The 17,201-nt window shown below is 42.4% G+C and overlaps 1 protein-coding gene across 1 annotated transcript in view; it reads right to left on the bottom strand.

The window, feature by feature from the left end:
- TTLL5 (tubulin tyrosine ligase like 5) overlaps positions 1-17,201 on the bottom strand; it is a gene marked incomplete at its 5' end in the record, with an annotated part of 276,857 nt that overhangs the window by 230,214 nt on the left and 29,442 nt on the right. Inside the window, 3 exons of the mRNA XM_080807502.1 lie at positions 8,988-9,072; positions 9,476-9,545; positions 16,633-16,715. Of these exons, the coding sequence (XP_080663628.1) occupies positions 8,988-9,072; positions 9,476-9,545; positions 16,633-16,715 (238 nt within the window). The remainder of the gene's footprint in view (positions 1-8,987; positions 9,073-9,475; positions 9,546-16,632; positions 16,716-17,201) is intronic.

Raw genomic sequence — 17,201 nt, forward strand, 5'->3', positions numbered from 1 at the left:
GAAACCAAGGCTGTCCCAACTCTAAAACTCATGTTCTTAGTCACAATATTGTTGTCCCATATATATCCGGTTAAATGTTGAAATAATCATTTCTCCCTAAATTGAATTATTTTCTCACCCTCCATATTGCTGTCTGCAGATCTGGCTGTTGTAATAATGCACTGAATTCCGTAAGTAACATTAAGTTCAAAGGATGTAATAAATTCATCAATACTCCCCACCCCCTACATGACTCTACAACACATGTTGCTGCTACTTTTACAGAACCTTAGATCAATAGGAAGGGTGAAAAATGAAAACAGAGTTACCCTTGCCAGGGAAATTGTGTGTGGGATGCTGTGAATGACAGGGCATGAGCTGGTCAAGAAACACCCCGTGGGTGCGGACACAGTGCATGGCACCATAGGATTCTATGGACAACATTAAGCAAAAAGAAAAAACTGTCAGCATGTTATATAGATTTAAAACTCATCTGCAGAAATACCAGAGGTGATCTTTAAAGTTCATGTTAAGAAATAACAATGGCAGCGTTCACAGCACACAAAGCCTAGGTCTGCAAGAACAGCTTAAATATGAGCATCGTGTAGGAGACTAATTCCTGAATTTGGAATGAAGGCAAAAGACGGAGGGATTAAACATGGAGCCCACTGAAAACAGAGCAGCAATTTGATACCCTGGACTACTGCCAAAAGAAGACCAAAGTATAAAATATACGTGCCTCTGAAGGAAGTAACCAGGGAAAGAGAAAACTTTCCAGTGATGCTCAACATCAACAAAAGGACACTTGAGTCGAATGGTTATGGTAAATATCAACCCCTGTTTACATACCGCCATAACCATATCACCCTTCACTAAACTGGTTTTCCCAAGAGGCACATCCAAGTGTGTGAAAAAAAATCCTGGAAGGCCACAAGTTTATTTTCATATGATTTACAAATTATTTACATATGCTTACTCAGACTATGAAGTCAACATGAATTTCCACCACATTAAAGGGCAGCATTTAAAAATGTTCCTCTTCTCTATTTCTTCTCACCCACCCACTATCTCCGCTTCCTAATTCCCTGTACTAGAAATATATGAAAGCCAAAGAAAGAAAAGTGAAAAACAACCCCCCAAAAACCCCGAAATTAAAATAAACAAACATGAGGACAGGAAGAAGGATGTGGACAAAGAGAAAATGCTGACCAGGCACTTATGGCTAAGGGACAAGGGTCTGATGTCCATTATGTCTGTGTGTGAGAAGGACCTCTGATTTTTCAGAAACTTCCAGTAGTTATCACCTAACTTCTAAACCATGTCACTCCATGGTAAGTAAACCCTATCTATGCATCCCAAACTTCCTTCTATAGCCATTCCCCAATCAAGTGGGAGACAGTCATTCTCTGAATTCTTAAGAAATGCAAAGAGGACCCAAGGGGCCTGCCTGCCTCACCCAGACATTACCTCACAGTGACATACTTCCTGCCATCCTCTCCCCCCAAAAGAATAATGATGGAGAGGGAGGGAAAAGGTTCTGCTTCAGAGAAAGAGGCTTTTCATCTCTCCTTGATATGATGATCTGATCTAACTTGATCGACAACAAGAAAAGACTGGCAAAAGCCTGCCAGTCGAGAAACCTGGTACTCCACTCATCTGTCATTTCTACACTTCTTTTTTCAATCGGACTGCATCTCTAACAATGTTTCTTCGTCCTAATCTTCCTTTTCCCTGAGGAATTTATATTCTGAACTCCAGCAAGGACAAGATTATTGGTGTCACAGAGTGGGCTTCTAAAGAATGTAAAAAGCAGTAAGAAGTGAGAATTAGAGAAAACAAAAACAAAAACAAACTTAGGCTTGGTGGAAAGTTACCAAAAGGGCCAAAAGCCATACTCTATTTTGCTTAGCCTGATGGGGAATGTACAAGGCCACATAGGTGTATGCAAGCTCATCTCTTCCCTTCTAAACTAAAGCCCCTATTAAAAGACCATGTTCATCTCTGGTCACCAGTTCCCAACATTTCCTTCGTATTATCTAGACTAGAGGTTCTACCAGCCTACCAATCAAGTTTTGATTAGCCCACAAATTGTTTTAAAACAAAACAAAAAACCTGGATGATTTGGCTAGTGTTTAAAAACTCAACCTCTCTTCCTGCAGCCATGACTGATATGGAGGAAGATAGAGGACAGCATAGGAAGGCGGCCCACAGTCAGTACACAGAGGTTATCTGTGCAGGATGGCGGCCCCACAGGGGTCAGAGTCCACACAAGGAGGGCATCTGAGGGAGGCAATGGCCAAGGAGGTCCAGAGATTGGCTACACACAAGGGAATTGGGTAAATAAATATGTTGAAGATAAAGAGAGTCAGATTTCTCACTGTTGGAGAGATAAGAAACAAGGACAGAGAAAGTCTCAAATGAACCCTGTAGTTTTGAAGGAGAATTGGAGGTATTAGTATAAATTCCTGCTTTTCAATGTATGGAAACAGATACAAAAATAAATATAAATGTCAATGTGTGTCTGTGTCCATATATACATATACAAACATAGATTTCCTTGGTCTACCCATTTCAAGGACCTGAAAGCAGAGATATCCCAGAGCAATGAGATTATCTAGCTCCTGGATCTTGATTTCTAAATACTGTTCTCCATTAAAAGCAATCAGTGCCCCTCGGAGACAATGGTTGATTCCAGAGCTGGGGCACAGAAAGAATGAGAGAAGCCTGGAACATCTTGTGCTCAAAGAAATGAGAGGACACAAAAGCCAGCTTACAGGGGTTCCCACTAGCCAAATCTGAGACAATATGACATCAAAATAAATCCTGATAATAAAGGATTATAACCCATCAAATAAAATATAGGAGTCCTTGAGTCCCCACTGGTATAAATAAATAAATGAATAAATAAATGGGAAGAAGAGACAGCTCTTCCTTGGAATAAAATGCCAAATAATAAAAGGAAAAGGAATAATGGAATCAGAAAGTCATCATTCGGCAACTGTCATAGTAATAACTCGGGCGAGAAACATCAATGGATAGTAAAATCACTGAGTAAAAACAAGAGGAGGGATGAGATTTTACATGGTCTCAAAATCTCCTCAGAAGACACTTATTAATGAGAGAGCGGAAAACAAAGTAATCTTACAGCAGACAGATCTAGTAGACATAACCTTAACCAAGTGGTCAAACACCAATAAATTGTTATCGTGTGCCATCAGTTTTAATGCAATAACAACATGGCATCACTTCTGTGGTATTCTGGCCAAAAATACATAAGCTGGGTCTACTCATGAAAAAATATCAGATAACTCCAATGGAAGAACATCCTAAAAAATGACTGGCCTGTCATCTTCACAAATACTAAGGTCATAAAAGTCATGGGAAGACTGAGGGAACTGTTCCAGACCAAAGGGGACCAAAGAGACATGACAACTAAATAAACCACGTGATCCGGGCTTGGAGGCTTTTGTTACAGAGAACACTATTAGGACAAATGGCAAAATCCGAATGGGATCTCTACATGCAGGGTAAAAGGTAACTTTGCGCTACTTTTATAGCTTTTCTAGAAGTCTGAAATGGTTTCAAAATTCAAAGTCTAAAAACAGAAGTAAGTTTCTCAATAAAAATCTAGGTATTCTCGGGGTGCCTGGGTGGCTCGGTCGGTTAAGTGTCCAACTCTTGATTTTGGCTCAGGTTGTGATCTCAGGGTTGTGAGATGGAGCCTCGAGTCCGGCTCTGTGCTCAAGGCAGAGTCTGCTTGGGATTCTCTCTCTCTCTGCCCCTCCCCCTACTCACACTCAACGCTCACTCTCAGTGAATGTCCTTGGGAGTCTGTAGGTTTGTGACCCCTGATGTAGAACTTCACATATCAAATTTCAACCCATCTAGGTCTGCAAGCTTCAACGCGAGCTCTTCATTAGCCGCAACCTAAAAGACATAATTCACCAGCCACCCCAGGACCACATTTGCAAATACTTATGCTGGCACATACTGAAATCAAAGTGATGGAATTGAGTCTTGAACCTCCCTCTTAATGAAATCAAAATTTAGAAAAAGCTCTGATGACAGCATTTCACAGCCTTGACCTTTACACCAAAAAAAAAGGGCGGGGGGGAAGGTAGCCTGGACTTCTTCGCCAAATCTGAAACTCTGTTTACTATTTCACAGCCCACCAGTGGAGAAGTATATGCCTTTTTATAAACCACACTGAAATACATAATCTTTGTTCTGATAATGAATTCTTTGTTTTTTTTTACTATTTTATTTATTTATTTGACAGAGAGAGAGAGATCACAAGCAGGCAGAGAGAGGGGGGAGGAAGCCGGCTCCTCGCTGAGCAGAGAGCCTGACGTGGGGCTCGATCTCAGAACCCTGGGATCATGACCTGAGCGGACGGCAGAGGCTTAACCCACTGAGCCACCCAGGTGCCCCCTGATAATGAATTCTGAAGTCAAAAGCTACATTTCCTTTTTGCTTCTTAATGTTTCTCCATGAGAACGGGGACAACGTAACGATCTGTCTAAAACTCTCAGGTGTCCATGGGAAGGGATCCTGTTAGGCACATAGAAGGTACTGGACAAGCATGAACTGAAACTGCACACGAGTTGCTTGTCCCAGGAATGTCACCAGTGCGGAACCAAAACAGGAAGGCAAACAGAGACTTAGTGGAATCCTTTTAACTCTCTTCCTCCATTCAAAACCTATGTTGTTCTTCACAGATACAGCAGAATAGCCGGAGTCAGAGATAATCTGGAAGTAGGGCAGTGAGCCCCTCCCCTTTGAGAGTCCACATCATCTAACAAACCTTCAGTCCAAAAGTACAAAAGAAAAAGGAAGCCAGCCCCCAGGAGCCCCAGGCTGGGGCACCTGAGTTATCTTGCAGCAGGTGTAGCCATTCCAAGCCAGAAAGGCCCGGAGGATGAAGAGACAGCACCTCCGGCGGCCTTGCCAGGAGCCACTGGGTTTCATCCTGGCCTGACCCAGACAAATCTTATGGACGAGAACAAGAGGCCCAAGGGCTCTCTGATCTGCTGTCAACCAGCTGCAGGCGGGAGACTGCCAGCGCGTTGCAGTGACTAGGCAGCGCCCCACGGAGCCGTCTGGGAGGGGATTACCAGCCTGATCCCTGGTCTTCGGAGCCAGAAATGAGTCAAACTTCACAAACAGCAGAGGCCTGCCAGCGAGGGTGACAATGAGCACCGGAGAGGGTTTTCTTGCCCTCGCTGCTGTCTCCACAGCCCCCCACCCCCCTCACTGCTGTGGCAGATTCTGGACAGTGTGCAGCCTGTGAGGTAATCTGAATTCCTTGGCAACCAGCGAGTACCTGAATTCTTTCAAAACCACAGGAATCCAGCAGAGAAAAGGTAAATATCCCTGCGGAGCCAGTGTTAATTAGCAAGGAAGGCTACTGAAGAAGGAACTGGGGGGTGGGGAAGAAGGGAAAGGCATTACAAATGCTTTGGGGTCTTTTCTGAATTCCTGTTGAATAACGGGGCTAAAGCAGAAGAGAGGCAGGGCCTGAGGGACCTTCTCACTGCCCTCGCCTCCCACCTTCCAGTGTGGATGGGAGTTTCCAATTCTGTGGATGGGCACCTTTGCTGCCCCCGTGTTGCCAGTGCGACCTATCTTTGGGTGTCTGACAACACACTTGGTTTTCAAGTCAATTTTGACTTTTTATTTTTCCCGTTGTAGTGAAAATGTGCCTATTAGCTCTGTCTCAAAAAAGGCCTCATCAAATCGTTTAGACCACATACTGGATCCACTTAAAACTGTAAAATCCAGGACAAAGTCTTTTTGGATCCCACCTCTGACAAGAAAAAGAATCTACACCATTTTGGTAGAGAATGGTACCCCTCTCTGGAAACTGAGTGTCCCCTGCTGGTGCAAAGCAGGAACACACTTGTCAAACTCAACAACAGGGTGAACCTTTGGGGCAAAAATGCTGGGCCCAAATACGAGGAACCCAATTTTTTTTCTAAACATCTCCATAGTTTGCCCATGTATAGGAAAACAATGACAGTTTTTCTGTGTTAATAAAACAACAAAGACAACTGGAAATTATTAATCTAAAAAGAAACTATTTCTGGTCTTTTTCTTAATAAGTTTAAAAAGGTCAAGAACTGACACAAAATATCTAGTTTACAAAACAGTCTTGGGAAATGCACTTAATCTTTATGTCTCCTAAGCATTAATTTGGGGCCCAAAACAGGAGTGACACAGGAGAAGACCCTTGTTTTCTAAAGAGGAAGCCAATTAAATTTGCTGCCAATGCTTTCTCTTTAGGAAAAATTACGGTTTTCCTTGTTGAGCCTCAAAGTAAAACGGCCTAGTAATCTCATCCCAAACTGATTATCTTCAGCAATGTCTACAGAAAACACACGTGACCCCGAATTACCAGAGGCTGCAGATCTGGAGACGCTATGGACTATTGTTGAATGTAATGACACAGTTGAGCAGATTCTGAGGATTAAAAAGAAGCAGATGAATGCCAAGATACACAGTGAGTTAAGACACAGGAACTCGGGCACATGGAAGTGGCTGTGAAGGGCAGCAGAGCCTCGCAGGCCTCACTAATAGCCAGGCCCAGGCCATACTGCACCGTGCTTGTGTGAAGCCTGGAGATGTACCTATACTTTTACATTAACTGAGCCGAAGCCCTGAACAGTCCTATTATTACTTGGTTCAATTTGGTCTGAGTTTTTTGTTTTTTTTTTTTTAAACTGTTTTCCAAATAATTCTGGTGGGGAAGAAAAAAAAGCATCCATGAAAAAAAAGTGCACACACGCACCCACACATACACACACTCATCCCTGCTGGGGGCGAGGGAAGACAGTTACTCAATTCAGTGGATCTGATTTCCCACACACACCCAGTAGACACAGCACTCGCATATCTGTAGGAAGTTCTATAATGAATGTTGTAGTGCTCTCATTTCATATCTGAACCACTGAGGCCTGAAAGCTACACTAAATTTTACCAACAGAGAGGGCTACTGATAGCGTGAGTGCAAGGTCTTTGGAATAATACGCAGAAGATGCTCGGACGGCATCCCTGAGAAACAGTGGGTGTAACCTTGAGGTCTTTTCCCTATTCAAGAAGTTCACTTTGTGGCAGGACATAATCAGCTCCTGCAAAAGGCACTGGAGGCAAGATGGGGTGAGGATGCAGGGAGGGAAGGAGGTGGAGAAGCTCACGCTGGACAAGAGGGTAAACTCAGGTACCTCGACTTAGAAAATGGAAACCCCTCAGCATCTCATACTCCTGAGCAGGAGGAAAGGGTATCTTTTCCCTTCTTTTTGATCTACATAGTATGGAGATTCAGCTTTTAAACTTTTACTTCAAAGTCTGAGAGCACGTGTGTCTACAAACACGACAGAAAACTGTCTGCCTATGAAAAGCTGATTAGAGCTAGGAGGCCTGGTGTGCTCAGATGCCCGGGTCAGCCCTTTCCCTAAGAACTGAGAAAGACTTTAGCTTCCCCCTCCTTTCCAAGGAACAAGCGTCTAGAACCATGGAGCTTCAGTACCCTCCAGTGTTCCTCACACACAGACTCAGAAATCTTCCATGACCGTGTTTCTGAATGCTGTCGCTGCCACCTAGAGGGGAAGGGGAGGCTCACCTCAACCCGCTACAAGCTGGTTAAAGGCGCTCACCCTGATTCTAGTCACAGGATGCATCAAAAAATGTGACTCGATGATAGAATTAAAATAACATTCTAAAATAACAGCTTCCAGGGCACCTGGGTGGCTCAATGGGTTAAGACTCTGCCTTCGGCTTGGGTCATAATCTCAGGGTTCTGGGATCGAGTCCCGCATTGGGCTCTCTGCTTCCTCCTCTCTCTCTCTGCCTGCCTCTCTGCCTACTTGTGATCTCTGCCTGTCAAATAAATGAATAAATTCTTAAAAAAAGAAAGAAGAAATAAGAAAAAAAAGAAAATAACAGCTTTCAGAGGACAATAATTCGTGTCAAAGCACCTAAACTTAGATAGGTAGCCTCCTTTTAACCGTGATATTTCCCATCTTCCAAGTGCATTTTCTAAAATACACAAATACAGACCATACTTTTTAGCCTGTCATGGCTGACTGCAGACGCAAAGTAAGTCCTCAACTGCTGGGTCCTATAAGGCCACCAAGCAGAAAAGGAACTTCAGGGCAAGCTAGTTAGTAAAGAGATTTATATATTAGTTTTGTAGGGGAAAAGAATACAAGCACAGCAAAATTACATACTTATTCTAAACAATTTAAAAGGCCTATGTCACCGGTAAAATTTTCTGGTGGTGGAAAAAAACCTTCAAATTATTATAACTTGAGTTTAATTTTGTAAGAAAGTCACTTCCATTATCTTAAAACCTAAAAAGTACATCAAGAGAAACAGAATGTATATATAATCACTGTAAGGTATATTATTTACAGGTAGGGGTAAAAAAAAAAGCAGCTAATGTCTCCAAAATACAAAAGGGCAACAAGAGGCCATGAAACAGCTCAGGCTATGAGCTCTGGAGTGATATCCACCAGTACAAAGCCCCACTCCACTACCATCCAGCTGGGAGAGTTCTGAAGAGTGACCAAGTTCTCTCCTCACCCCCGGAAGCCTGTTTCCCCAACTGCAAAACTGCATTAACTACAAGGTCGTTGGGAGCACTGGAATAAATGTCTGTTATAGAACAGGTATATCGATATGGGATTTTTCCCTTCCTAGATCGGTTGTGAAGAAAAGTGACAAATTATCTCAGTACCCTAGGGTCATCGTAACTACCACCGTGGCCTGAAAACACAACGTGATCCTGGATCCCTGCTGGGAAAGGTGTGGGTTTACACAGAGAGGCACGTTCCTACGTGCAGAGATGCAAGGGAGACTGCAAAGTAACATGACTGCTGTTCTGCCATCTGAAGCCCATCTGGGTACACTCTCGTCTTCTGAGTTGAATGTAACAGAAAGAGCCTGATCTTAACACACTCGTTAAATGGAGCCATTCTGATAAACACCCCTTCCCCCCAAAAGTCTCTTACCTAGCCAATCCCTCTTCATAGAGATAGATGACAAGAGGATCATAGGAAGTCACAAGCACGTAGAGGCGCACGTCAAACTTGAAATCTAGAAAAAAAAATTGGGGTTCATAAAGAAATATGAAAGAAAGAATAGTCTTCCTCTCCCCACAAAACACATACTGCCTGCATACCCTGCCCTTTAAGAATAAATCATTACTCATTTCCTACAAATATATATATATATCTCATACACATCCATTGAGAAAGAGAGCTTACATACACAGACTGTGCAGCTCTCACGTAGATGTACTACAAAGCACTTTTTGTTTTCTATTCTCTCATTTCATCTTCAAAATAATCCTATGAGGTAGGTAAGGCACCAGCCTCATCTCTGGAGTCACAGCTGCCAAGAATTACACCAGCTTCATAAAGACTTACTAGAGAAGACTGTGAAAATATTCTTTAAAATTAGCAAGATCGAGCCCGTCAAGGGCCCAATCTCAACTCACCGTCTATGAGCAGGGGGTTGTTAATGTAACGGGAGACCAGGATGTTCTCCTCCAGGGAAATCTGGTTCGGCTATTGAGTAAAGAGAAAGAATAAAAGGACAGAAATCCTAACTCACAATGAGGGAGCAGAGTTCTTGACCTTTCAGAAACAATAAAGCGGAAAACTACAACTCTTAAGAAAAGTTTTCTTCCAACCTACCCCTACATTCAACTGGTCAGGTAACACAACACTTATAAACACTATGGGTATCCAATTACAATGAGGGAAAAATAAATTTACATACTACTTCTCACATAATAAAGAGAGCAATAACAGCTTTAAAGATTTACATACATGGTATTAAAAAGTTACATGCCAAGAAAATAAAAGCTACTTAAAAAATAAATAAAAATGTGCTTTCTCCAAAATGTAAGGTGTGATGGAAATTTTAAAATACTACCATTATTCTTAAGCAAAGGCTTTCATCAAGTTGCTTAGAGAACTTACAGATCTTTTCCCAACGGATCCTGGCATTTTCCTTGAGAAACAGGACAGATGTTTCATTGATTCATTCAGTTGTATTTCCTTTGCTACTTTATAAAGACTGAACTAGATCTTAGAGAGTTTCTCAATGAAAAAGGAGTTGTTATACAATAAAGAATCATGAGGACTGTTTGATACTCATAAGGCACTGAGGATCCAGTGAAGACAGAGAGAATCCCTGCCCTCATAAACCCTAATCCATACTTCCAAAGGGTTCAATATTTAGGTAAGGGGACAGCAAAATGTACAAGTTAAAAGAACACAAAGCAGCGTAGTTACAAGCGCAAGACATGGGACTGCACAGTACAAGTGCTGCCCAGTTTCGTGAATCAGTGAGGGAAGGTCTATTCTGGAAGAGCAGGCGCAGAAGCGAGTGTTGAAAGCTACTAGCACATGGTGGAAAGGAAAGGAAGCTGCCACGGAAAGGTGGCAGGCACAAACTTTAGTAGAAAGTAGAGGACGCAGACCACTGACCTGGGGCTAAAAGACCGACCTGAGGAATAATGAAAGGTCTGGTTAGAATATCAGGAGGAAGGGGACACCACCGGCAAAGGGATTTCAACCCCCAACAAAGGAAGTTTAGCCTGAACATGGTGGGAAGGAGGAAATGATTGTGGATTCTTAATAGTAAGATTAAAATATATGGAATAGCACAACTCTAAGTGAGATTAGATGAAGACAGAAAAGTCAGCTGGAAGCCACCACAATCTATACAGGACAAAAGGACTGGAAAAGGGAAGTGGCTATATTAATAATTGTAATGATAATGGCTGCAGTAGAAGCAACAGAAGTAACTATTAACGTTTGCACAAAAAGAAATGTAATAAATGCACGGAACATTTGCTACATGTCCAGCTCTGTTCTAATTCTTCACAAGTATTATTTCCTACAGTCCTCACCCAACCCTCTGAGGTAGGTATATCACCATTCAAATATTACAGATGAGGAAAGAGTCAGAGAGGGTGACAGTCACACGGTGACAGAGGAGCACTGGAACCCAGCCAGTCTGCCTCAGAGACTTAACTCTTAGAGTACTATTCACATCTTTCCCCAAAGTTCTGACCTGACATACTAACCCCCAAATTCAAAAGACGGTCTTTATAATAATGCATTTGCTACCCCCAAATACTAAAGTTACCACGAAAAAAGGATAATTTTGTGGCCTGTAACATCATATACAGCCACGATGAGCAACCCCAGAGTTAAGATAAAGAGATTCTCACTCATCTCCCACTGTTGCATCACACGGACCCGGCGACGGTCAGTGCTGATTCAGACTCATGGACCTGATCGCCCACACCATTTCCGGACTCCCTTACATTTCTTGATCACTTTCTCACAAGCACTATCTCCATTTTGAGTCAGCTTAGTATGTAAGAAGTGATGAATCATAGTACAAAGGAGCAAGCCTCGGGCTGTGTTCCAAACCTAAAATTAAACAAATGCAGACCTCTTCCCACTGAGTAACACCTATAGGCTGCGGCAGATACGTGACCATCCAACTTTCCTCGGAACCAGAGACTACACTGGCGATGGCCATCACTCCATGACACATCTAATGTCCTTGCCCACTTCCTCCCTCCCCTCCCTCATCATACACATGTATCCTTTGAGTTATGCATTATCTCGTACATTATTTAATATTTGTTCAGTGGTCTGAGCCTCTCATTTCTACCTACATCAGGAGTTAAATTGTAGTTCATCAAAGAAAAGAATAGTTTGGGTATAGTTTCTTTGTATAATGTTACATACTAAGAAGCAACTAATGAAAGCTTTTTGGTATTTTCAAGCCTGTTTCCTTTTCATCATTCCCCAACTAACTAACTCATTTCAAATGATTTCAATTCCAAGCTCAAATTGCCCTCCAAAGGATGCTAAAGCAAGATCTAAATTGTTGGAAAAGCTGGAAACATATCAATTTTTCTAACTGGACTTTAAGATTAAAGCTCATGGTATCTGTTAAGTTATTGTAAGGCAGAATGGTACAGTGGTTAAGAGTGTTATGCTCTGGAATTAGCTAGACCTGAGTTATAATCTTGACTCTACCACTTACTAAGGAAATAACCGTAACTACCTGGGGTTCTTCTAAAGACTAACTGAGTTTATATTTGGAAGGTACCAGGACAGGCACACATTAAATGCTCAAGACCTACCAGTGTAAACTCTATGGTTCTGCTAAGTTCTGTAACTCAACAGCCTTCATCACGGCGCACAACGTGCCATTCCACTCAGAGCTGCGCACTAAGTCATAATGAAGACACATTAGCTTAGTATCAGTGTTAGTATTAAGAGATAATCCCTATTCCTCAAAAGGTTTTAAGGAGTGGCAGCACCTGGCACACAGCAAGGACTCCCTAAATAGTTCTTGAACCATGATAAAAAATAGAGAGCACTTAAGATAACAACATATAAACAAATAGAAACAAATAGAAAGAGCACTATAAAGAATTATATTCACAAATATAGGGAGTAAATAGAGTGACCTATTCTCCTGCTACTTCAAAATCTCAAAGAAAACATTAATGTTGTATTTACTGTGGCTAATGTGTGAGAAGAGGATGACGAAATTTGACCTCCACAATCAAATCTGTACCTTAATCAGAAAATGCCAGATCTTTCCCTCCTCAACGTGAATATACTAAATTGGGAAAATACGGCATTTAGTCATGGTTACTGAGGGAGCTGGGGCAAACACAACTGTGCTCCTCTGTGCTGTAGTTCTAGAGGTAAAGAGCACATCAGAAGAAGCCATGCATGTTAGCTGACAGGCCAAGGTACTTCCGTCTGTAAGAGCTCACGCTCCTCCCTTTGGTATTTCATAAAAGTAACGCCTTTTCTATCCTTTATCCTGTTCTTGTAATGGTAAAACTTGCTATTTGTAGACATTTTCCAGAAGGTTATGACTATAATTGGGAATTTTTAATAAGAGGCCCTCTCCAGTGGGGAAGACAAGGAAAGATGTTTTCATTTGGCCCTCACACCTAACTCCACCCACCCCCCAAGTCCCTCACCCACTCCCATTAGTTCTGTTCACAGACCCTCCGCCTGAGCACTCCCTCCCCCCCCACCAAATCTAAAAGGAAAGCAGGCAGCAGCCTTGGAAAGAGTTACTTCATCCAGTTGGCTAATGGGTCACATATTCCACGGGAAAGGATCCAGGTATGGAAAAGACAGGATGGTGAGGCCTTGTGTGTAAGGAGAGAAAGAAGAGTATTAACTACATGGTTTGTAGGTCTGAGTAAAAGGTGATAAAATTCCAGTTTTTGGAGTGAAATGGGAATATTTTCCCATTATGTCCACATGTTGCCAGCTCCCCTGGTGCCTGCTGGCATCTTCCCAGGCTTCTGTCTGGCACCTTCACCAAATACCTCAAAGAATCAGACTCATTCCAAAGCTTCACTGAGGGGGAGGAGGGAGGCAAAGGGTCCTGCCAAGTACTTTGATCTATGCAGGGGGTCTCTAGGGATTCAGCCCAGGGAGAAGTGGGAGGGAGAAGGAAAGCCTGCCAAACGCATTCTCTAAAGACTTGTCACCCTCGATGAGACTCCATCCAGGGAAGAGTTAGGGCACCGGGTTCTCAGCCCCACCAAGGAAAGTTTAACTTTTCTATTCTTTATGATGTTGGTTTCAAAATAACAAATCACTAGAGCAAAAGTGCATTCCAAAAGAAAAACGTCCCAGATGAGCTGGAAATAGATCCTATTCCTTTTGACTCATGTCTAAGAAAATAAAAAGCAAACTTGTACCACAGTTGACTTTCAATAGCAATTCCATTTGGCAGCTAAAACCCAAACCCAAACGAGTGCCGTCTATGAGATTCAAACAACACTGGAGCTCCTGGCACGGAGCTGAAGGAAAAGCTGTCAGACAGGAGCCTTCACGCCAAGGTCAGAACAGAAACAAGAAAAGAGAGCTCCAAGGCATATGACCAGGGCCTTCTGTCAAAAGAGACTCAGGGGCAAAAGGCCTCCAGAGGGACTGACCCAGGGCCAGGTAACGGGACTTGTAGCCTAGGCCTCAGGCTGGAGTAGCTCCTGTACCAGAACAAGGCCCAGTAAGGTCTGGCCACCAGTAGTCACCGAACGGTTTTCAGTCCAGACTGAATTTAAGGATTTTTCGATGTGAAAGACCTCTCAGAAAGTTAGTTTGTGCACATGTAGGAAATAGCTCGGACCACATAAAAAGAAAATTGGGGAATTTGAAAACAGAGTACTTGACCACACACACACACATATCTACCTCCCCTGCTTCCCTTCCAGAGTCCCCCTGGAAGGACAGAGAAGATATTTTTAAAAGAACGAAATGATAACAAAGTTAGAAAACATTTAAAGGAGCCAGTAAGAGACCAAAAGTTGAAGGGAACCCTCAAAGACAGAAAGCAGATGGGATCAGGTTGAGAAAACAGAGCAGAGGAAGCAAAATACCAGAGGTGAGAATGATCTTCTCAAGAAGCCTCTGAGAAGCTCCAGGCTGGCAGGAAACAAACATGAGGAGCAGGAGTGGGCCAAGGAACGAAAATCAGATAATTAATTCTTAATTAATTCAGGGGGCTTCCTCCAACACCCAGAGCTTTGCCCTCAGGATAAAACCTAATGATAATACTCTGAGGAGGCCATCTTGTGTGGGCAGAGGGATCTGACAGAAGAGTGGAATTTGAGGCCGCTCTATCCCTACAACAGACACAGAGAGGAAAAGACAGGAAAGATAGTGCTGCCCAGAAGGGAAACCACCAGAATCTTCCTCTGTAACTCACAGTTAGGCCTGTTCTGTTTTGGCAGGGGGCGGCAGGAAGAAGCATGCTCCTCACTCACACCAACCTGAGGCGCGGCCTGTCAGGCAACACCGTTTGCCCTTCCACCAAACTAAGTTCGCCTTCTGTCCAGGGAGAGACTTGCAGGGAATCAGTCCTATACAAGAGTACCCAAAACCCGGGCCAGCTATCAGTTTCAGTCAGTCTAGTCTTTAGTTCATCAATACACCCAAGGTCACTGACACTGAGAAAACCCAACAGCAGGGGGTAAAAAAAGACAATCCCAAGAAAACTCACGAAACAAAAGAGAACTTTCAAAAAACTTTCAACTGATGTCCTCACTAAGGCCAATAGGCAAACCGCACCCATTAATCCATTAAGCAACAACAGGCTTTTTTTAATTAAAAAAAAAAAAGGCAAACAGAAAGTAAGGATTTCTATAAAATATGATAGCCAACAGAGAAATACAGTAGATAAAATGAATACTAAAATGGATAAAGTCCAAACTGGTGATCCAGAAAGATCAAGAAGGGGAAAAACAGAGAATTTAATACCAGAGGAAAGTTGACATAAAGGAAAGACCCAGGATGCCTCAAAAATGAGGTCTAAAAGCAGAAACAAAGGCAAAAAAAAAAAAGGATAATTTTCCCTAAACCAAAGAAAAACATTAGTTTCCAGACTTAAAGGGCTGACCAAATGTCCAGGAGTAAAAATGAGGAAAGACCCAGAGTGAAATACTGGTTCAATTTCAGGATTCCAGGGGTGTGTGGCTGGCTCAGTGGGAGAAGCATGTGACTCCTGGTCTTGGGGTCATGAGTTCAAGCCCCACGTTGGGTGTAGAGATTACTTAAACAAATAAAACTTAGAAAATTTTTTTCAGAATTCCAATGCTGTGAGGTTACTATTGAGTTTAATTCCTTTTACTCAACTTATACATAAAGCAGAGAAATGGAATCACAGTTATTGAAGATAGTATAATTGTATAAACTTTCAAAATATAACAACAATAAAGAACAGGAATGTGGAAGGGAGGGCAGGAGGTTATGTGAATACAGTACACATCAAACTGGGACTTAACAAACACAACGTAAAGCCAAGAAAAGAAACATAAAATCAACTCCACTAGGTTATAAACTATTGTTAAAAGTCTAGGAAGTAAGCCTGGGGTTGAGATTTTACTTTATTTATTCTGTGTTTGCTCAATTTACAAAACCACTTTCAATAAGGATTTTGCAAAGAATCAAGATACTGACAAGTTTTGAAAAAAAAGAAGAGGAGAAGGAGGAGGGAGGGAGATGCAGAAACAGCATCAAAGATGCCATACCAAACTGAGGTTAATTTCCTCGATGATCTCGAGGGCAGGAACCCATAATTCTCACACTAGAAACTAAATGTATATGCTACCAATTAATGCTTGGTACTGAGGAATTAATATGACAATATGCTACAAGTAGAAAAGGAACCTCTTTTCTGCTGACACCAAAGGCTTCTCTTCCCTAACATTTGATCAATTGACTTTTTAGCCATGGAGTAACTGCTGGAACAGGAAGAGGTTACTGCTGGTAAGGCGACTAGTAGCCAACTCATACCCACCCTCAACTCACACGTCTGAACGCAGATTTCAGAAGGGAGCACCTACTCTTAATTGAAAAAAAAAAAAATCATATTAGTAGCTAAGACAAAGGGTGAAACAAGAAAAAACTAGTAAGAAGACAAGGTAAGGGGGTGCCTGGCTGGCTCAGCCGGTGAAGCATGTGACTCCTGATCTCGGGATCATGAGTTCAAGCCCCACATGGGGTATAAAACTTACTTAAAAAAAAAAAAAGAAGAAGAAGAAAGAAATAGAAGAGGAAGAAGAGAGGGTGCCACCTACTGCATACTTACATTGTTGATCAGGTAGACGCCCCGCCCCCTAGAAGAAGCCACTGGTTTTACTATCCAAGGTCCCCGGTCCTTTGAATATGAATCTGCTCAAAATATTGGGAGATTAAAAGAGGGACAGAGAGAAAAAAAGAGAAAGAAAGAACAAGAGTTTATTATTTTAAATTTCAACAATGGTTTATCCACTCAGACACCCAAAGAAGTTTCCATATTTCTAAGTGGAGGGCGGCCCGGCTAAAATACCTATATTTTTGAACTGGCTTCAAACATCAACACAAAAAGAGAAGGGAAGGAAAGGAAGAAGGAGGAGGCAGCAACACTACACATTACTTCCACCATTTCCCCTCTTTCTTGAATGAGAGGATGAAAACAAAGTAAGGCAACTCTCTCATACTGGTCTATGACTATCACGAACAGCCTACGGGAATCTGAGATTCTCGCCTCCATCAACCCAAGGACCTCCGGAGGCTCTCACTGCAGACAGTGCCACTGGGGGTCAAACACTAGATCACCTGAAATGATAGTATTCCTTAAGTGATTTCTCTTAGCTTGGTTGAAAAAAATTGCTGTCA

Source organism: Martes martes (assembly GCF_963455335.1).
Source record: "Martes martes genome assembly, chromosome: 7".
In the NCBI taxonomy this organism is placed as follows: Eukaryota; Metazoa; Chordata; class Mammalia; order Carnivora; family Mustelidae; genus Martes; species Martes martes.